Source organism: Pleurodeles waltl, chromosome 8, assembly GCF_031143425.1.
Source record: "Pleurodeles waltl isolate 20211129_DDA chromosome 8, aPleWal1.hap1.20221129, whole genome shotgun sequence".
In the NCBI taxonomy this organism is placed as follows: domain Eukaryota; kingdom Metazoa; phylum Chordata; class Amphibia; order Caudata; family Salamandridae; genus Pleurodeles; species Pleurodeles waltl.
This window is the reverse complement of record NC_090447.1, coordinates 1133352083-1133373232: the sequence shown is the minus strand read 5'-3', so window position 1 is coordinate 1133373232 and position 21150 is coordinate 1133352083. Positions and strand designations below refer to the sequence as shown.

Here is a 21150-nt window from a genome sequence, read left to right as displayed (position 1 = left end):
AGGTTCAAATTTAACATGTAATATCTTGTTTGAAAGGTATTGCAGGTAAGTACATTAGGAACTTTGAATCATTTCAATTGCATGTATACTTTTCAAGTTATTCACAAATAGCTATTTCAAAAGTGGACACTTAGTGCAATTTTCACAGTTCCTGGGGGAGGTAAGTTTTTGTTAGTTTTACCAGGTAAGTAAGACACTTACAGGGTTCAGTTCTTGGTCCAAGGTAGCCCACCGTTGGGGGTTCAGAGCAACCCCAAAGTTACCACACCAGCAGCTCAGGGCCGGTCAGGTGCAGAGTTCAAAGTGGTGCCCAAAACGCATAGGCTAGAATGGAGAGAAGGGGGTGCCCCGGTTCCGGTCTGCTTGCAGGTAAGTACCCGCGTCTTCGGAGGGCAGACCAGGGGGGTTTTGTAGGGCACCGGGGGGGACACAAGCCCACACAGAAATTTCACCCTCAGCAGCGCGGGGGCGGCCGGGTGCAGTGTAGAAACAAGCGTCGGGTTTGCAATGTTAGTCTATGAGAGATCAACGGATCTCTTCAGCGCTGCAGGCAGGCAAGGGGGGGCTTCCTCGGGGAAACCTCCACTTGGGCAAGGGAGAGGGACTCCTGGGGGTCACTTCTCCAGTGAAAGTCCGGTCTTTCAGGTCCTGGGGGCTGCGGGTGCAGGGTCTTTTCCAGGCGTCGGGACTTAGGTTTCAGAGAGTCGCGGTCAGGGGAAGCCTCGGAATTCCCTCTGCAGGCGGCGCTGTGGGGGCTCAGGGGGGACAGGTTTTGGTACTCACAGTCGTAGAGTAGTCCGGGGGTCCTCCTTGAGGTGTTGGTTCTCCACCAGCCGAGTCGGGGTCGCCGGGTGCAGTGTTGCAAGTCTCACGCTTTTTGCGGGGAGTTGCAGGGTTCTTTAAAGCTGCTTCTTGAAACAAAGTTGCAGTCTTTTTGGAGCAGGTCCGCTGTCCTCGGGAGTTTCTTGTCGTCGTCGAAGCAGGGCAGTCCTCAGAGGATTCAGAGGTCGCTGGTCCCTTTGGAAGGCGTCGCTGGAGCAGAGTTTCTTTGGAAGGCAGGAGACAGGCCGGTGAGTTTCTGGAGCCAAGGCAGTTGTTGTCTTCTGGTCTTCCTCTGCAGGGGTTTTCAGCTGGGCAGTCCTTCTTCTTGTTGTTGCAGGAATCTAATTTTCTAGGGTTCAGGGTAGCCCTTAAATACTAAATTTAAGGGCGTGTTTAGGTCTGGGGGGTTAGTAGCCAATGGCTACTAGCCCTGAGGGTGGGTACACCCTCTTTGTGCCTCCTCCCAAGGGGAGGGGGTCACATCCCTAATCCTATTGGGGGAATCCTCCATCTGCAAGATGGAGGATTTCTAAAAGTTAGAGTCACCTCAGCTCAGGACACCTTAGGGGCCGTCCTGACTGGCCAGTGACTCCTCCTTGTTGCTTTCTTTGTTCCCTCCAGCCTTGCCGCCAAAAGTGGGGGCCGTGGCCGGAGGGGGCGGCCAACTCCACTAAGCTGGAGTGCCCTGCTGGGCTGTGACAAAGGGGTGAGCCTTTGAGGCTCACCGCCAGGTGTCACAGCTCCTGCCTGGGGGAGGTGTTAGCATCTCCACCCAGTGCAGGCTTTGTTACTGGCCTCAGAGTGACAAAGGCACTCTCCCCATGGGGCCAGCAACATGTCTCTAGTGTGGCAGGCTGCTGGAACTAGTCAGCCTACACAGACAGTCGGTTAAGTTTCAGGGGGCACCTCTAAGGTGCCCTCTGGGGTGTATTTTGCAATAAAATGTACACTGGCATCAGTGTGCATTTATTGTGCTGAGAAGTTTGATACCAAACTTCCCAGTTTTCAGTGTAGCCATTATGGTGCTGTGGAGTTCGTGTTTGACAGACTCCCAGACCATATACTCTTATGGCTACCCTGCACTTACAATGTCTAAGGTTTTGTTTAGACACTGTAGGGGTACCATGCTCATGCGCTGGTACCCTCACCTATGGTATAGTGCACCCTGCCTTAGGGCTGTAAGGCCTGCTAGAGGGGTGTCTTACCTATACTGCATAGGCAGTGAGAGGCTGGCATGGCACCCTGAGGGGAGTGCCATGTCGACTTACTCGTTTTGTCCTCACTAGCACACACAAGCTGGCAAGCAGTGTGTCTGTGCTGAGTGAGAGGTCTCCAGGGTGGCATAAGACATGCTGCAGCCCTTAGAGACCTTCCTTGGCATCAGGGCCCTTGGTAGTAGAAGTACCAGTTACAAGGGACTTATCTGGATGCCAGGGTCTGCCAATTGTGGATACAAAAGTACAGGTTAGGGAAAGAACACTGGTGCTGGGGCCTGGTTAGCAGGCCTCAGCACACTTTCAATTGTAAACATAGCATCAGCAAAGGCAAAAAGTCAGGGGGCAACCATGCCAAGGAGGCATTTCCTTACAGCGTCATTAAATAAAAAACATGTTTGACAGAGAATTGGTGTAAAACCATGATGGTCACTTTGTGAAAAGAAATTGGAGGCCCCATTCCTAACGAAAATTTTAAAAGTGCACCTTCAGGTCTGTGATGTTGCTTTGGTGAAGGTTTACGACATTCCTAAACTCCAAAAACTTACAAAAGTAAGCGTGGAACTCTACAATTGCAAACATTTGTGAATTCCATTTTGCTTGAGCAAACATGCACACACATATCCTTTCATGATAAAGTGCAAATTCACTTTCTATTTTTTTTATTTCTTTTTTCTGCAGCAGGAAGGTGTTTTTCCACATAGAGATGCTCCTTTCCTTTCAATCACACCTTTTATTCGAAGGGAGGTGGAGGGAGGGAGTTCCTCCGACTCTGGCAATAGTTTAATACTTCATTTGTCAGGAGTAAATTTAGCACCATTGAAAGGGATGGAGAGGTGTTAGTGAATATCTTTAAGCATGCAAGCAAAAACTCACAGGGCATTCCAGCCTTGGAATTACCACCTCACACCTACTTTCAGGACAAGTGAATAGATTAATTTATTTTATGAGCATAAGGCAAACCTCTGCACACGTAAGGCAATGTGTCAAAGCTTTGACAATAAGGCCCATTAAATGTTGCATCAAATCAAACTTTGCAGAGTTAATTTATCTGTAAAATGTTATTTATCAGATATTGTATAGTTCTTGATCTAGTGCTTGGTATATACTCACCGTTATGTTTAACAAGTCAAGTGAGGCACAGTGAGGTGAAGTGATATGTCAGAGAATGATAAAGTATGGTTAAGGGGAGAAGGCCAGATTGTGGGTGGTCTCTTTGAGTCTTATCTTTTACCCTAATCATTGGATGGGAAATATAATGTGGGTTCTCTTAAAGTAATATTTTGTGAAGTCAATTGAATATTTAAAAGCCCATTTGCCAGAGCAATTCACAAAATGCTGCCCCAGAACCTAAAGTGAGAGAGAGAGAGAGGAATGGTTCAATTAGAACCATGATATAGCCTGAACTCTGCTATCAACAAATGTCTGGTTTAATGAATATGTTGGCATATTTAGACACTTACCAGAATGCAGATTCTCTGAATATTAAAACATTTGCCATACCTGGAGCGCCTATATGTGTGTTTGAAGTCCAATATTAATCCGGAAGATGGCATCACCAGGGCCTTGCCAGAATCCAAACTGACATATAAACCCTGCCATAAACAGAGACTCTATTATCAGAGCTCTGATATTGTGAGAACAGTCCCATAGTCTGTCACCTCAATACATAACACCACATTTGGCAAGTGTTTTTTTTTTTTTTTTTTTTTTTACTGGGCAAGTTGATTCTTTACAAGGATAAGTAGATATTTTATAAACATTCTGCATTCATTCACGTCATGATATACGTTGTCTGGAAGTTCTTTTTGTATTGATGAGTCACCAAGTGCAATGTGTTTTGCCTTTGTTCAACCTGATAGTCCAGAATTGCCATTTGAATAAGGCCAGTTAGTTCAGAGATTAGGGTTGGTGAAGGCACCTTAACCAGAATGTGAAATATTTTCTGTCAGAGAATCTCTGTGCACAGAAAAGACAACTTTGATTGTAAGTGATACTGTTAACTAGAATTCTCTGTGGGAGGTCTCTAGTAAAGGGCGGGTCCAGGGGAGGGAAGATGAATAGTCATTCCCAGGTTACTTTGTACTCTAGAATTTGATGAGTGTCACTGCTGCTATAACAATATAGGTTTTCATATCAAATCTAGTTATAGTTGTGCTATTTTGTGGCTGTGGATCATCCTTTGCTTCTGTTAGGCTAGTCCCTAAAGTGTAAATTAAGTCTGTGTATTTGAATGAGGTGGTTATTAGTGATGCTCTTCAGAGGAAACTATCAACTGTGATTAAGCCAGTCTCTTTGGTGTGATCCAGTCCAGCTTGTAGCCCTTTCTGTTCTCTCCTGTATCGTTATATAACTTGCATGGGGATGGGCTGGCATTGCTTTAGGTGGCAGCTGTAGTGAAGAATTAACCTGACATAGTGTTTGCCATCATGCTGTTCTTAACTAGCTACACCTGTGTGCTGGAGGGCATCAATGATGCAACGAATGCATTATGGGCATGTATACAACATGCCTTCATCTTGTCTTTCCTAAGCTGCCTGGTAATTATGTAAGTTGTGTCTTTAGTTAATTGGAGATGCCATTGTTGTTACACGATGTATGGCACTTTTAGTAAAGTAACAGCAGTCAGTGCAAAATGAATGGGACAGTGACAAAAGATGTGTGTGTCCCATGGGAACTAGGTGCACTACTTTTTATGGGCAAGTGCAAAGCACTCCGTCCATAAAGTAATCTCTCTTTGGGCTTCAAACCACGCCCAGGTCACGTCAGTCCCTTTCATTGGTTCCTAGGCTTGCTCTTTAAAATCTGCATGCTTTCATTTGTGAAAGGCATGCACACGTCATGCCTTTTCCGGTGTTTAGCCCGCCTACACAGCACCAGTAAACTACAAAAAACATACGAGGCTCGATGGTTTGAGCCTGGTTTCTGGACTACTTTATCTGTTCATTTTCCTCACAGCCAGATCGCGCTGGAGTTTACATAGCGCAATCGCGCTCCGTTTTTTCGTTTCCAATTTGAGCACGATCGCTCTGCTTTTTACATAGCGCAATTGCGCTGTTTTTATTTTTCTTTTAATTTGTGTGGCAAGAAAAGTTAGGTTAGGAGTTTACAACGCAAATAGCTCCAACTCGAGCAAATGCGAGCCCCGTTGCATTGAAAATGCTTGTTAGGTCTTTCCTGCAGGACAACCAACACTGTGTGGTTGCAAAAAGACCTGCATACAACTGCTCCCACCCAATAGCTTACCTTTAATTGGCTTTATTGTGACTCATATTGGCTTGCTATTTATTCATGTGCTTGTGTGGGCTTTCTGTCCTCTTCTTATGATTGACCCTTTCCTGGAGCATATCCTCTTTACTTGTGTCGGGCACTACTTTTTCTTTTTCGTTAAGCACTCCATGAGAGTGCATGTGTTGTCTAGCAGTCTTCCTCATGTAATTCTCATCCCCTCTTTAACCCCTCCTCCCCCCCGGTGCACCCTAGGTTAATATCGCTCCTATGTGGTTCCCCTCCCCACAGTTGTGCTCATTACCGTGTAATTTTAAAGGGGTTTCGTCCTTGCCTGTGTGCTTTTCCTTTGTATGCTGCCTCCCTCTCCCAACTTCTCACTCCCTGTTGATCTCACTTGCCCATCTGTGGTCTTTCTATAAAATTTGTCAACCTTTTGTATTTGTATTAAGACTCCATTTTTGAATGCCTTAACTATGAATTCAAAACCTATTGCCGCAGGTCATGGCTCTGTCTAGAGATCTACCTTTTGAGCAGAAGTGAAATAATGTTTCTGCTCTGCTACTCCCCAACCTGCTCCGCACCCCAGTTAACTGTTCCGGACTCTGTACCATGGGTCAGGATATCTGTATTTCAGTGGCACCAGTTGCCACATCTAATAACACAAGTGAGGCAAATGAAGCTGAAAGTAGAACGTCGTTTTACTCCAAGGCCATTGTCCTTTCAAAAACAATTGGAATGGGCAACATAAACTAACCATAAGTCACACTGCCTACATCTAGTAATCTGTGATTGCTCCCTGTCTGCCACCACCTCTCCGCTTATTGGAGAATGTGGACCTGCTTCTCAGCCACCGCATTCAATCCCGTGGTATCTTTAATCTTGGTGCATAGCACCAGCTTCTAGATGAAATTTCATTTTCAGAGGGTGATGATTTGTCCAGGTAGATTTGACAAGCCTCTTGTATGTTCTGTGGGTTTATGCTGCCAGCTCCAGCTGGTGTATCACCTAATAAATTGACATGGCCTATGTTTGCTGTATTCTGTGATTCAATTGCGGCTGGAAAAGCTAATGTAAAAAGGCTTTAAACTGCTCAGCTATATGCTTTTGGTCGTTGACAAGGAAGAATAAATGTGTTGTACAGTGGGCCTCCGCTGCCCTGGCAGGGGAACCGGTTCGGGCCACGGTTAGAGCCACGCTCCATTTTCCCAGCCGCAGGGCTCGCCACCGCCCCTTTTTCCAGCCACAAGTCGTCCGAGGCCCAGGAATTGGCGTTGTGCCTCAGTGGGTTCAGGGTGCGGTGTGCCCTCAGCGTTAGGAGTGGTCGCCCACCCCTCACTTACCTGGTGTCTTGCCTCTTTAAGGGCTATTTTCTTCTTCTTCCTTTTTCTTTCTTTCTTTTCCTTCTCTTTTTCTCTGTGGGGCCATATTCTTTCTCCCAGCATGCATTTCTTCTTGTCTTCTTCCGTGCATGCTTCTGGTTCCCTTTCTAACATGGCGTCCTCACCTATCTAATTCTGTAGTCTTTTCCCAATATAACATGGCATTCTTGCTTTTTCCAGTATGTCACTTCCTGTTCAGGGGTATTTAAGGAGTTGGATTCTTGTTCTCCTTGCGTTGCAACACTTCCATTGGTGGTGATCATGCTCCGTTTGTTTTCTTCCGATTCCAGCCTTTTTTCTGTTTGTTCCAGCTTCCTTCCAGTTATTTTTCTTGACTTGGAAATCTGATATTTTTTCATGTATCTTTTCTTCTGTTCCAGGGAGTTCCTGTCATAGAGATTTTTACCCCTGGGGGGTTTTCCTCTGGGACTCCTTCTGGAGGGCACGGACTGCCTTTGACAAACCATTGTCAGCAGCACTGTGGCTACCGGAAAGGGTTGCCCTTACTTTGGCCAGAGCAGGACTTGCAAGACTTGAGGTCGTCTTCCAGTTCCAGCTGACCAAGGCCGTAAGCGAAGGGTAGACCGTGACAGATTGCAGCTTCAAAAGAACCAGTTTTAGTCAAACATTATGGAGGACAACTTGACGGCTGCTGCAGAAACAAACCAGTTGTTACTGCTGACCATCCAACAGCAAGCCCAGTAACTGCAACAGTTACGAACTGAAAATGCAGCTTTACGACAAGTCTTGGTTTCCCGAACAACAGATGTTCCCACTGTTTCTGCTACCACACCACGCTGTTCAGGGGATCCCAACAAATTGCATGAATTCCTTGATGCCCTGGCAGTCTATTTTGTATTTTGGCCTTCACAGTTTGTGCAAGATAAGACTAAAGTAGGAATCGAGGTCGTCCTCCAGTTCCAGCTGACCAAGGCCGTAAGCGAAGGGTAGACCGTGACAAAATGATTGAGTTACCTTCCTGCATTCAACGTTTATACCCTACATTTCATAATAATTTGCCTCGCAAAGCTCAAGTAGAGGATTCTTGGGGGTGACCATGGCAGTGTAAATGAGAAACTGTTCTTTTCAATGGTCTTTCGCATCTGCCTCACTTCCGTCCGAGCCAAGAGTGCTTGATATTAAGATTGAGACTTAGAGTTTCAATGTTTCTGTTTAATCTTCTCCCAATGATTTTAAACAAATAATTAGGTAACTTGTTGCTGGTGTTTCACTCATTTTAGCCTTTTTGTGCTCTATTATTTTGCATACGGTGCACGTAAAATATTTTGTCTACTAGGAACTTGTTTATCTCTGCTTTTCAGCCATAACAGTCAGGAGTTTTTCTACTTTCTAAAGTATTTTGCACAAAGATTTTTTTTCTTTCTTCTAATACTATTCAGCTTTTCATGAGTGCCACCATCTGTGCGAGACTGAATTTGTGCAGCAGTCTGTGAGAGTATTTAATTCCTGCTTTCTTATTGCCAGTTAGGCCAAACCTGTAGGTTAAGAAGTCACCAATTGGTGTATCGTGACCATTCTTACGTCCAAGCTCTCCAGCCTAAAGTTTCTTGGGCACTATTTAGGGACACAGAAAAAAATGGAAAAAGAGCATTTCCAACACCATAACTGCAACGTTCTAGCAGATGTAAGCGTGTGATATTTTTTTTTAAACAGACTGAGCAATTGGAGTTAGAGGTAAGTAACTTAATTTGTTTTAAGAAGGTTTTAATTTCACTTCAGTGCATTAGTAGTTTTCAAGTCTTGCTTAGTCCTTGCTGCGCATCCATAGCATTTTTATTGAACCCGGCAAACATTAACCACTGAACCTTTGGTTGTTATTCTATTTCCATGAGTCTTATTTTATGCAAATCATTATCTCATCAATTTTGATGCGCAATATTCTTCACTTCTGCAAACTATTTAAGGCCTTTAATTTCCCCATGTACCTCCAGTTATTCTGTTGCTCTGTTTACTCTAACTTTAAGAACAGTTACAGACAGATGCTGTAAGCAAACCCATAATCAATTCCATCACCCATTTTTTTAAGCAAGTACAAATATCTGGTTTTGCGTACTTATAGATTCATGTCATCCGTTCTGCTATTGATTTGAGAAAAGAAGTTCCAGAGTGGAAACCCCACAAGAACCCATGTGTGAAAGGGTAAACAATAACTTTTCATACAAAATAGCTTCTAAGAAAAGTAAGTTAATGCTGCAACCCTACTTAATGATCTTTTTATGTGCTTTGTTGGATCCTCCTTTTGGAGAACAGCTGTGGCTGTAGTTTGAGACATTTGGTAACCAGGGTAAAGAGTTCATCTCTTTTGCAATCCAGGTATCCTTATTTAAAAACTCTGGCTCTGTTTTGTGAAGACGTGATGGTAAGACCAACAAAACGGCTTTCTTTTCAGTGTCAGCATTTTTCTTTCCTCTTCTCCAGAAATCGGCAACAAGAAATTTTTCAAATATAGTAAAGAAAAAACATTGACCTGGCTAAAGAAAAAGGCAAGTGATTCTTTCGTATTCAGTTTGTAATATATCATGTTTCTGCATGCTAACACCCCATCACTTGGTTTCACGCCTCGCAACTATGAAAAAGAAGAGCCTTCTTAGTATAACTTGCTTGACTAAATTGAGGATATCACTAAGCATTTATTTTCAAATAATATCAGAATATATATATATATATATATATATATAATTTTGCTATCAAAACGCACCTTTTTTATTTGGGAAAATAAGCTCAGTTCTCTTTTTCCAGAAATGTTTAACATTTTTTTTTTTTTTTAATTGTCCTCCAGTACTGGCTTTTTATCATTGTTAGTATATGTTTGGTGCCCCAACCTTAAGTTATCATTTTGATTGAGTTCTCACATGTACTACTATCACACATTTATGGAGTCTCAATGCATGACCATATTTCACCATCTCCTTCCACATATGCCCACAAAATGGTAATGTTTCAACTGTTATTTTAGGGCTGACCGTTTTCTAAAACTGGGCACCATCATGCCATGTCCAGATAGGGCAGTAATTCCTACCATTATTCGTGGGCCAAAATATCTCTGTCTTGGGGATTTACCTCTCCTGTATCATTTTCACTCCGCTCCTGGCTGCATTTTCTGTGATATGGCAGGCCCATTGTCATATGTATGTGATTGACATCTCAGTGTCTGACTCAGTGTGCGATTAACAGCTCGAAGAACAGTGTTACACAGGACCCGCTTTTGATGAAAGAACGTTGATGGACAGTGCTTCATTGGAAACTTGTAAGGCCTCATCTGTCCACAGACAGACACAGTCAATCATCATTCTAACAAATAAACTAAGTGTGTCTGTGTGGCTACGCAGGGGCTGCCATCAAAGCAGATCTGCATTTTTGTTTCTGCTTCACTCTGCAGGATTGGAGGGTTAGACTCTTCTACCAACTTGTGAAAAAGAGACCAGGGGCAGTGGCCCAAAAACATAATGGGCAAGCCAGACCTGGCCAGAGCAAAGGGTCTACTTTTCTGCAGTCACTTTTATCAATCTTTCAAGTCTTTCAGTGATTTTATATAGACCAAACAAACTGTAAGCCTGTTAACTTATTTGAATGTGACAAGGAACTGGTTCAAGTCTGCAAAGGTGTTCCACCGTGGAAACATAACCATCTGTATAAAAAGACAGTCCACCTCCCAGATGATCACACCATGACCATGATGTTATCTGAAAGCATTAGCATTACACTAAATGAAGTACCCTCACATTGAGAGTCTTGATGCATGGACGTGCAGCTCAGAAAAAAGATATAAAACTTTACATGTATTTTACAAACATAACCCATTGCCTTTTGGTTGTTGACTTTTAAGAGCCATCCTTTTATGTGATTCGACTAAGTACTTGTGTTTACTGAAAGGTCTGTTTAGGATAAGTGTGCTCTTTATGAGGGGATTTGTTTGCATTATTTATCTATTGAAACATAACCTGTGTTCTTTAGCTTTGCAAATAATTCCCTGTTTTTGTTTCTAGGTTGAGCAGACAATGAAAGTTTTAAAAAACAGCAATGTGTGTGTCGGTGGAGGAGTGCAATCTGCCACATTCATCAGAAGTAAACAAGGTTCAGAGGCTAAAGAAGGTAAAAAACATAGGAATTGGGGAAGAACGAGAGGGGGGGAAGAGATTCTTGACTAGGTAAAGATATAGACGATGTTGATAATAGGGATTTAGACACTGAAGATTTTGAAGGGTAACTGAGTGTAGATGAAGGTCTGCAGCTATGCAAGGGATCTAAGGAAGACCGTATCTTGTAAAGCACGTTCCAAAAATACTTACAAATGCTTCTACAAAGGAGTTTAGAAACGGAGAGTTGGAGTGAAAAATCAATGACCAAGGTCTATTTATTTTGCTGCAGCAAAGAGGACAGATTTACAACTGGCATCCCCAGCCCGAAGTAAAGTGGGCTAACATGGTGCAACAGTGATATTTATACTCCTACATCAAATGATATATAAAGTAAGTAAATAATGATATACGTCATACAGGAATTTTAAGGAGGGAATCAGTTTCCACACACAAACCACACACCTGTTTCCGTTCCTGCTTCGTCCTCAACTCCCTTCTGCAGCTGTCTGACTTCTCGCATTCTGAGAACCCTTCAAAGGATTTTGTGGTTCAAAGATATCGATATCAACCTTTCCCTCCCCAAAATACAACAGGCGAGGTCGGTTAGTTTATTTTTTACCACATGATTATAAATGAGTAATGTGCCCCACCTAGGGAAAGAAACCAGCTGCAAGCCCGTGGTGGAGCCAGGCTTTTTTTTACCAAACAAATATACATGGTAACATATGCAATAGGTAGTGAGTTTTAGAGAGAGAACTCAAACTAAGGCGGTCATTCTGACCGCGGCGGGCGGCGGTCGCCGCCCGCCATGCGGTCACCGCCGAATGACCGCACCGCGGTCAAAAGACCGCGGCGGCCATTCCAACTTTCCCGCTGGGCCGACGGGCGCCCTCCAAAAGAGCGCCCAGCGGGAAAGCCCCTGCAACCATGAAGCCGGCTCCGAATGGAGCCGGCGGAGTTGCAGGGGTGCGACGGGTGCAGTGGCACCCATCGCGATTTTCACTGTCTGCTAAGCAGACAGTGAAAATCTTTGTGGGGCCCTGTTAGGGGGGCCCCTGCACTGCCCATGCCAGTGGCATGGGCAGTGCAGGGACCCCCAGGGGCCCCCAGGGGCCCCACGACACCAGTTCCCGCCATCCTGGTTCTGGCGGTGTAAACCGACAGAAACAGGGTGGCGGGAAGGGGGTCGGAATCCCCATGGCGGCGCTGCAAGCAGCGCCGCCATGGAGGATTCCCTGGGCCAGGGGAAAACCGGCGGGAAACCGCCGGTTCCCCTTTTCTGACCGCGGCTTTACCACCGCGGTCAGAATAGCCCAGGAAGCACCGCCAGCCTGTTGGCGGTGCTTCCGCTGCCCTCCACCCTGGCGGTTTCAAACCGCCAGGGTTGGAATGAGGGCCAAAATGTCTTTAAAGAAAAGGAGCAATATAAAATGGATTCTTAAAGTCTGGAATTAAAAAAAAAAAAAAAAAAAACTGTGTTGGCGGACAGTTACGCTTCTATACATCTAATAAATATACATTGGACATGTGGATCTGTGTTCACTGGTTTAATACCTTAGTAAACTGTATTCATGCTCCATGTACATAGTTGTGGCCATTTTAGGATCTGCAGACGTTCACATCTTAACCACACACTAAATGCCAGCTACAATATGCTGACCATGCAGACTAATAAAGGGAGTTTGTGTGCTAGGGGCAACATTACCCATGTGTACCACGGTTGCCTATTGCTTTTTGCGCATGTCGCATGACAGTGTTAACAAGGCTGACCTTACCATGCGTGCTTGAATGTCACCAGATGCTGGGGGCTTGTCACTTGCTGCAGAGCTTGAATGGCAGCGCAATGATCACATAAATCAAGGATACAGTGAAAATGTCAACAAGCACAGTAGCTGTCAACAAATTTATGTAACAAATGGCATGGAAGCATCTACTAAATGTGACCTGAAAATGCCACTTAGAGAGTGAAAAGACAGACCAATGCTAATTAAAATCTATACAGTATCAGCATAAGGGCATGGTCCTTGACATTAAACATGTGGCATCCATACAAAAAAAATTGAAAAGGGCATGAAGGGTCATGCAAACGAAATGGGTAAATGTAGAATGTGGTCTAACCTGGGATGCTTAACTTGAGAAATTAATTGAAGGAAGAGTAACCAAAGTAATTGAACAAGGATTTTTATCAATTATTTTTATTGCAAAAGAACAACAAACAAAACATTGCAGCAGCAAAATCAACAACATCGGGTAATAGTCTATGACAATATTACTTCTCATAGAAAACCCACAATAGCCCACTCCCTCACCCCCATAGTAAAATCAGAGCACACCTTAACACCAGGTCGTATCTGGTTTCAATCTTCTTCCCCCAAGTGGCCATGTGGAGCACATAAACCACCTCTGTGGGTATTCCACTTTCCCCAGATTTTGGTCCATTTCGTTGGGCAACCCCTACTCGCGTATACCACTCACTCCCCTAACATACACCAGTCCAGGTCATAATTGAACACGGATTGAAATAATTAAGTATTAAAAATGGCATTTCGGTTTGTAAGATTAGTTTTCTTACAACTACAATTTGTGCTATATCTCAACTGTGACTACTGATGGGCACCATCGGGGTCAGAATACTGTGATATTCAATTTGCTACGCAATGCAAATGTTGCTCATTATCTTTAAAAGGTTGGAACCCCATCCTTAGGTGTCCATATGCATTGTATGTTGTGTTGTGATGACATAGTAAATGTAGTACAGATTGGAAGATCCCATTGAGATTATACTTTGGTTAAACTATACACATCTTTTCCTCTCAAAATATTTAGCCTGTTACAGGATTTGGACAACGGATATCGTTGGAGCTTTGTTGGCATGCATTGAGGTTAAAAAAAGTATAAGAACCATCACTTGCTAAATAGATGCAAGCACTTTAAAGGACTTTCTGTTAGAGAACGGAAGAATATGGGCACAGATAAACTCTGGTTAGACCGGCACTCAGTCACCAGCAAAGCAGGGAGACTCAGTTTGTAAACTTAGTGAATCTCAGCATTGTCCTTCAAAAAGGCAACAGTTGGAAAATCAGTTAACAAGTCAACAACAAGGAATGAGTAAAATGAGTAAAGAAATTCTTTCCCACACCAGGATCTACGGAACTTATATTAAAAGATTTTTGGAGACTTTGAGACAGCAAAATAGCTTTTGGGTCTCTTCCAGACCCAAATTGTGATTTTACCGAATGACAAAATAGGTTTGCAACTATATACCAAATCGCAAGTTTAAAGGGGAGTGTCCAAGGGGGGGCCCCTTCAAATTTGCGATTTCTAACATTAAGTACCAATGGTTTGTGAGGGCAACTGCAGTCCAAGTTATTGATAGGTTACAGACAATTTAAAGGAGGTGGTAACCCACTCGCCAACTGGAAGGTGTTCCTTTACGGACCCCTTTCCATTTGTGAATGTTGTAAAAAGACATTTTCATGAGTAGGCAGTGGTCACCGGGAACACTGTTTACTGGTAACTAAAAGTTTTGGAAACTTTTCTGTTTAAAACGCATCACATATTATTTTAAGGAAAAGAGGTTCTGTAAAAATAAAAATAAAAAAAAGGATTGTTTTCTTTAAAAGCAATCACATTTTTGGAAACCCCATCCATGTGATGGCAGTGATTCATGGTGGGGTTGTAACCTATGTCGTGCATATTAGTGAGGTAAGTCAAATTGCGACCCCTCTCTCCCCACCTCCCATGAAGCAGAATAAAAAAATAATCACATGTTGGTTCACAATAAACCAAAACATTTGGTAGAGGTCGGCCAGAAAATTAAGACCACTTTTACTAAAAGCTTTTACAAACATTAGGCACTACATTCCAAAAATATAAGGGTTCTTCACTTACAGGTGCTACATGTTAAAAATACATCAGAAGAGTTCAACTGACTTTATTCTGAGCTAGCCCCTGCATGCCCTAGGCCTCTTTATGCCCTCTTCTTTTCTGACTAATAAGTTATTTAGTATGGCCAAGGAGAGAAGGGAAGACTTGGGGGATTTAGTAAACCATTATTTTATCCACTAAGCATCCAAAATAAATGGGGAAAATGAAGAGGGTAACCAAGCAAAAAGCTGTTCCCATGCTCGCAATTACTATCTCATCCTCACCTGTGAGTAAATGGTCCTCATTAAAGGACTTGGAAAAAGTGGGAGCAATGCCGGAGTGAAAACTAACGAGGAGAGAGGCCTAGTGAAAAGCAATTCCTTCTGCCTCACTACTCAGCATAGTGCCATATGTGTGCTTCCACGTGCCTTAGACAAAGAGCTCACTGTTACTTTCCCAGCTTGAGGGCGACCACACAGAAAAAAAATCCACTTATTACATTTTGTGCTTTGTAGTGCTCTCACGGATTGTGGCAGTGTTCTCGTATCATAGCTGACATGTTCTCTGTTTATGCCATGGCTTATACAATGTCAGGGATTAGATTGTAGGAAAGCTACAATTATTCTGTTTTACCAATAATACCAGCCTCTGTAAACACTGGTATTTATGTCGGATCTTTGAATGTTCAGAGGCTCTGTATATAAAGAAACTCTGATGTGCGTCATGATCCTGAAAGCATTTTCATTAAGCTGTGCGTCTGATTACAGTGGAGTTCTGCATATATACTTGAACCATTTCTCTTTTTATAGTTTTGTGAAATCATCTTGTAACTTGTTCTACCAAATTTTACTTTCAAGCATTCACTCGATTTCACAAAATGTAACCCATATTATAGTTGCAGTACAGTCTTTAGGATGCCAGCTGAGGAACAGAGACATCTCACAGTGTGATCTTCTTCACATTGTCACATTGTGTAATTCTTGAACGCATCACTTCATATCACTGTGCCTCACTTCCCTTGTTTTCCTTAACATTGAATAGATATACCAAGCCCTATATCAATAACATGGGCATTTAAATTTTACACATGGATTAACCATTGATGTTTTGGTCTGAGTCATAATGATATAGTCCAGATTCTCAGAGCTATTGATGCATTTATGTTTGGCTTCTGAACCCTGTAAAAGGTCAGGCATGGGTGGATTCATCTGAACATTTTTGTGTGCAAGAAAAAACTCTGCCCCCTCCCCCCTTTTCCAAAAAAGGTACAGGTTGTAGGGAGGGTTTCTCCACGGCAAAATGTTTTAACATGAATTTTCACTTGCCCAGCATATTTTAGCATGGACAAATATGCATGTTATTTTTGCTCATGCGAAGTGCGGTTCACAAACGTTTGCTTAAGGTACATATGGAGATCTGCAGCTGTTCAGTGTTACAGTCCTACTTCAGTAAACTTGTGTGAATTACCTGAAAGTCGTAAATCTACACTGGTTTAAGGTCACAAATCTGAAGGTGCACTCTTGTGGGATCCTTAAACTTTTTTTCACAAGCTGGTCATAATGGTTTTACACGGATTCTCCATCAAACAAGTTTTATTCAGTGATGCTTTACAGAAATATTTGTGCACGTATTTTTGGCTATTTTTAGGTCGAGCGTAAGCATTCGACCTTGTGTATACTTTTAGTATATTTCTTATAGCTCAAAAGCGATTTCATTTATTGGTTGCAGTGACCTTTAAAAATTATTTCTCGCTTGTGTTCAGTTCTGCCTCTTTCTCCCTTCTTTTTCTGTTTCAGAGCAATGACCAACTACTGTATTATTTCACTTTGGTTTCTTTATCTGTTGCTGTGACGGACTACTTTGGTATTTCTTTGGTGCTCCCCATTCACTGTAGGCTGGTAGCTGCCTCTGTTTTATTGCAGCATTCCATTCCTCCTATTTTGCTCACATTTGTTTTGGCTTTATTCCAGTGCTGTCCACTTTTACTTCGGGCTCCTAAAATAAGCTTACTTTACAAAAGAATCACCCAGTTGTTTATTTCGCTGATCACGAAAGCCACAATATGCCTTTTCTGGTAGAAGCAATGTTGTGAAACTTGCTCTGCCCCGCATCGCATCTCGAGTCTCTCTCTCCAGGGCCCCTCCCTACCAGCACTCCCCACATCGCACACAGGGCATTGCTTATCTCCTTTATTGGGTCCATAAATCTTCTCAGGCTGCTTGTTGAAATGCGAGGCAAGAATGCTTGCAAGACTTTTCATTCTGTTAAAATAAAAATAAATTACTTTTCCAGACTTATTTTCCAATTTCTGTTCAGACGTTTACACAACACAAGGTAGTGCAGTCATTTCGTCTCTCCTCAAGGGCTTGTGATTTCTGATCCTCCATCGGCCTTTTACAGCACAGTTTGTTGCAAATTTAGCAAAATGCTACATATGTTTAATATGGTTGATTCTGCATCAGGATGTTCCAAACTACATGTATGGTGCCTTGTTAGTAGCTGGCACTCTGTGCACATATTGTGCTCCATTTTTTATTCTTAAGCCCAGATTGATTTTAGTATTAAACACACACTTGCACCTAAATCATTGTTTTTACATGGGATTGATATGATTTATGTGCTATAAAATGCATGTGCCGTACTTGCCGTTCAGTAAAAGCAGATTCTTATAACTGGCAGAAGTACTACCCCGCTTACATTTCACTCATTTTGACTTGCTTTACTGGCCCTTGTCAAACACAACACAACACCACACAATTCCACACCAAACCACATAATTCCACTCTATGACACACAATTACACTACACACCACATACATCCAATACGCACCACAAAATTCCACATCATGCTATATAATTCAATGGCACGCCACATAAATCTCCTTCACGCCACTTCACAATACATACCACTCTACATGATTACACTCTATGACACACAATCATGTCACATAATTCCACTACACACAATAGCACATAATTCCTATCCACATAATTCCAATCCACATAATTCCAATCCACATAGCTCCACTCAACGCTACACAATTCAAGCACACACAATTCAAAGCCAAACTATTCCACACCACACAATTCTACTCAAACCCACATAATTCCGTTCCACACCACATAATTCCAATCCACACCACATAATTCCAATCCACACAATATAATTCAGCATCATTACACATAGTTCCAATCCAAGCCACTCCACATAAATCCATACCATACAACATAATTACACTCCGGTGCGATTAAATGTCAACACTCCGAATAGCAAGGTTGCGTACTCTTGAATCCACCCCTGACTTCCTTAACCCACTGCCAGACACTCTGTGCCCCATCAGCTCTCTTTTGTGGGTTCCTGCTTTCTTCCTTCGTTAACTTTCACTTCCTTTGCCTTTCCCCTTTGTGTGTCTTTATCTCTCTTGCTTTCAGAAAATGTCTATCCACTGGCAACCACCGGATCAAATTAAGCACTGGGTGCTGCCCCTCGTTCACAAGGTCTGTGCATCTCCAGTGTCTTAAGGTCTTGTGTGTGTGTGTGTTATCCTAAGCGTTTCCTTTTTGGGTAAACAAAGCTGCACTCACAGTATACCAGAGGTTTTCAACTATCTTTGTTTATTTAGACATTGCACATCAACGCGTTTTGGTCCCACTGGGGCCTTGTACACGATAGTGGGCTCCAGATTGCCCCTTGTTATAACATTTCGTGATCTGCATCATAACAATAAACATCGACGTAGGACCAGAATTCTTTCTACTAGCATGGCAGACATTTTGGTACTTGCATGAAGAACATAGCCGTGTGGGGATTTTCAACCAATAATAACAAAAATATTTATTTTGTAAATGCAAAATTAAAATTACAATTAGAAAATTGTATGTCCCTCTTTATTATTAACGTTGATCCTGAGTCTCTATTATTTCACTTTTCAAATATAAATAACACACCAGGATTCATTCTGCTGCAATGGCAGACATTTTGATATATGTAAAGTAAGCCACTAGATTATATATAACTCTTACATGAATTGTTAGTTATTAGAAAATAACATATTTTCTTTTATAATCCTATTTACAGATATTAATTTGTTTCTCAGAGTCAAAATATTGGCAATTATTTAGAGACACATAGGGGGTTATTCCAACTTTGGAGGAGGTGTTAATCCGTCCCTAAAGTGACGGATATACCACCAGCTGTATTAAGAGTCCATTATATCCTATGGAACTCGTAATACGGCTGGTGGTATATCCGTCACTTTACCATCACTTTTGGGACGGATTAACACCTCCTCCAAAGTTGTAATAACCCCCATAATCTTACATCACCACCCCGGCCCTATATTACTCATGCTTTCTATTTATTTGTCCCTTTCAGCTAACCAGTCCTGTAAAATAAAACAAACAAAACCAAACCTGTTTACCCCAAATGCTCACAAGAATTTTTGAAATAACATTTTATTGTTTTTATTAAAACATTTTTTACACTACACTACAACCCACTTTTCTGTTTGAGTAGGAAAACAGCTAAATAAACACATGTGATTCTGCATCCACATTCAATCCTTTTGGTTCTAAGGCATCAATCTTTAAAATGTATCTGGTCTTTAATATTCATAGGTCTCTCTCTCTCGGTTTCCCTCCGTGTGTGTTTATGTATACCCCACCATTCAATGTCTTTTTATGCTCTCTCATGGCTGGAACTTTTGTTTTATAGATGAGAAGAGTTTGTGTTTTAAGGGCCTTGTTTGTAATAGTATTTCAGTAGGACTGCTAGGTCTAAAAATGTGTAAGGCACTACGCCCTCTAGGGGTTACATATATGGTTACACTACATTACTTTCTGCCATTCTGTTTTCATGTATTTATGCCCTCTTGGAGCTGAGTATATGGTTACATGGCCATGATTCTTGCAAAGTACAAATGGTATATTCATTATGTTTCCTCTAGAGTTGTTCTGAGCATTACAGTCAAGATACTACAATATTCACTGCACTCAGAAACTTGCTCATAATGCTTTGCGGGGCATTCATTTTACAAAACATTTTTGCCCATAACTCACTGTGTGGTGGTCCTAGGGCAATGGGACCACCATCAAAATTCTCAGAACAACATACTGCCTAGGGCATCTCTGGGTCCCCACACTAGGTTGGGGGTGTGTGTGAAAAATAATAGCCCCCCCCCCCTTCACCAGTCCATGTCGCTCATGGCTGGAACTTTTGTTTACAGCTGGGCGTAGTTTGTGTTTTAAGGGCCTTGTTAGTAATATTATTAAGTAGGCTTGCTAGGCCAGAAAATGTGTAATGCACTATGCCCTCTAGGGGCTAAATATATGGTTACACTGCATTGCATTATGCCATTCTGTTTTCGTGTGGTATACCCTTCCGGAGCTGACTATATGGTTACATGACCATGTTTCTTACAAATTATTTTTATAGTGGTTCCCGCTAGTGGCTGTTCTGAGCATTACAGTCCACTACAATATTCGCTGCACTTGGACACTCACCCCATAATGCTTTGTGGGACATTTTATTTTACAAAACATTTTTGCCCATAACTCACTGCACGATGTGCTCTTTCTGTCTAGGTCATCTCTTGGTCTCCACACTAGATTGGGGGGGGACCCCAAAATAATAATATAAAAAATATAATAAATAACAGCAATATTTTCATTTTTTGCTGAAGATGGAGGAAGAAGATAAACAGAAGTGCTTTACTTATATGAAGGGCCACTAGTATTATGTGGCAGAGAGGAACAAATTATGCAGCAGCGTTTACCAATTTATGTGGCAAGAAACTCGAGCAAATGCGAGACCTATTGCATTGTGAATACTTGCTTTGAAAGCAATCACTACTGTTGCTTCCGTTCTTCTGTGTACACTTGCATAACATCAGAGTTTTCTGTAGAAATTATAAATAGCCACAAATTAAGTTTTGCAATCATACGTGCTTTTATATTGAAATTATTTTAATGCAAACTGAGCTTACAGCTCACTGTATTTCCTTAAAGTCCTCACTCTAACAATAGCTTTGCTATAATGAACCATATGTGTTTTTGAACATCTTATACACATCAATATACATTTTGCCTTTGTAACAGACTGTCCTCTTTCCTGCAACTACATTTTTGCACTGAACCCTGGCAGCCAAGATATTTATGCTGGAGGGGGCAGTCTCTACTTCTTCATTAGACAAAATAAACATGAAGGCTTGCTGTCCTTGATCCCAAACAAAATGTCCTGGTGTTGTACCATAGGAATTACCCATTGCTGTTGACATCTGAAAATGCACTAGTGCAGTGTCTTTCTTTTTAGGCTTCGCTTGCGCTGTGCTTGTGAAATATCATGTATTGAAAAAATAAATCTTAAAGGGGGCTTAGATCCCACCCAATACTTACCTTTACTTACCATTTGTTGGTTCCAAATTTGCTCTAATTTACATGCATCTTGTTGGTCAGCACGTTGTCTGCACAACGTCCTGTTCTGCTTTGCCTGTCTGTGGCGTAGCTTAGAGTATGACCCAAGTACAGCACTGACTATGT

General features: G+C 42.2%; 1 protein-coding gene across 2 annotated transcripts in view; it reads left to right on the top strand.

Annotated features, from left to right (window-relative positions):
- RNASEH2B (ribonuclease H2 subunit B) overlaps positions 1-21150 on the top strand; it is a 202527-nt gene that overhangs the window by 112894 nt on the left and 68483 nt on the right. For both annotated transcript variants that reach the window (XM_069205347.1, XM_069205346.1), the window contains exons 6-7: positions 9086-9150; positions 10654-10759. In XM_069205347.1, coding sequence (XP_069061448.1) covers positions 9086-9150; positions 10654-10759 — 171 coding nt within the window. The remainder of the gene's footprint in view (positions 1-9085; positions 9151-10653; positions 10760-21150) is intronic.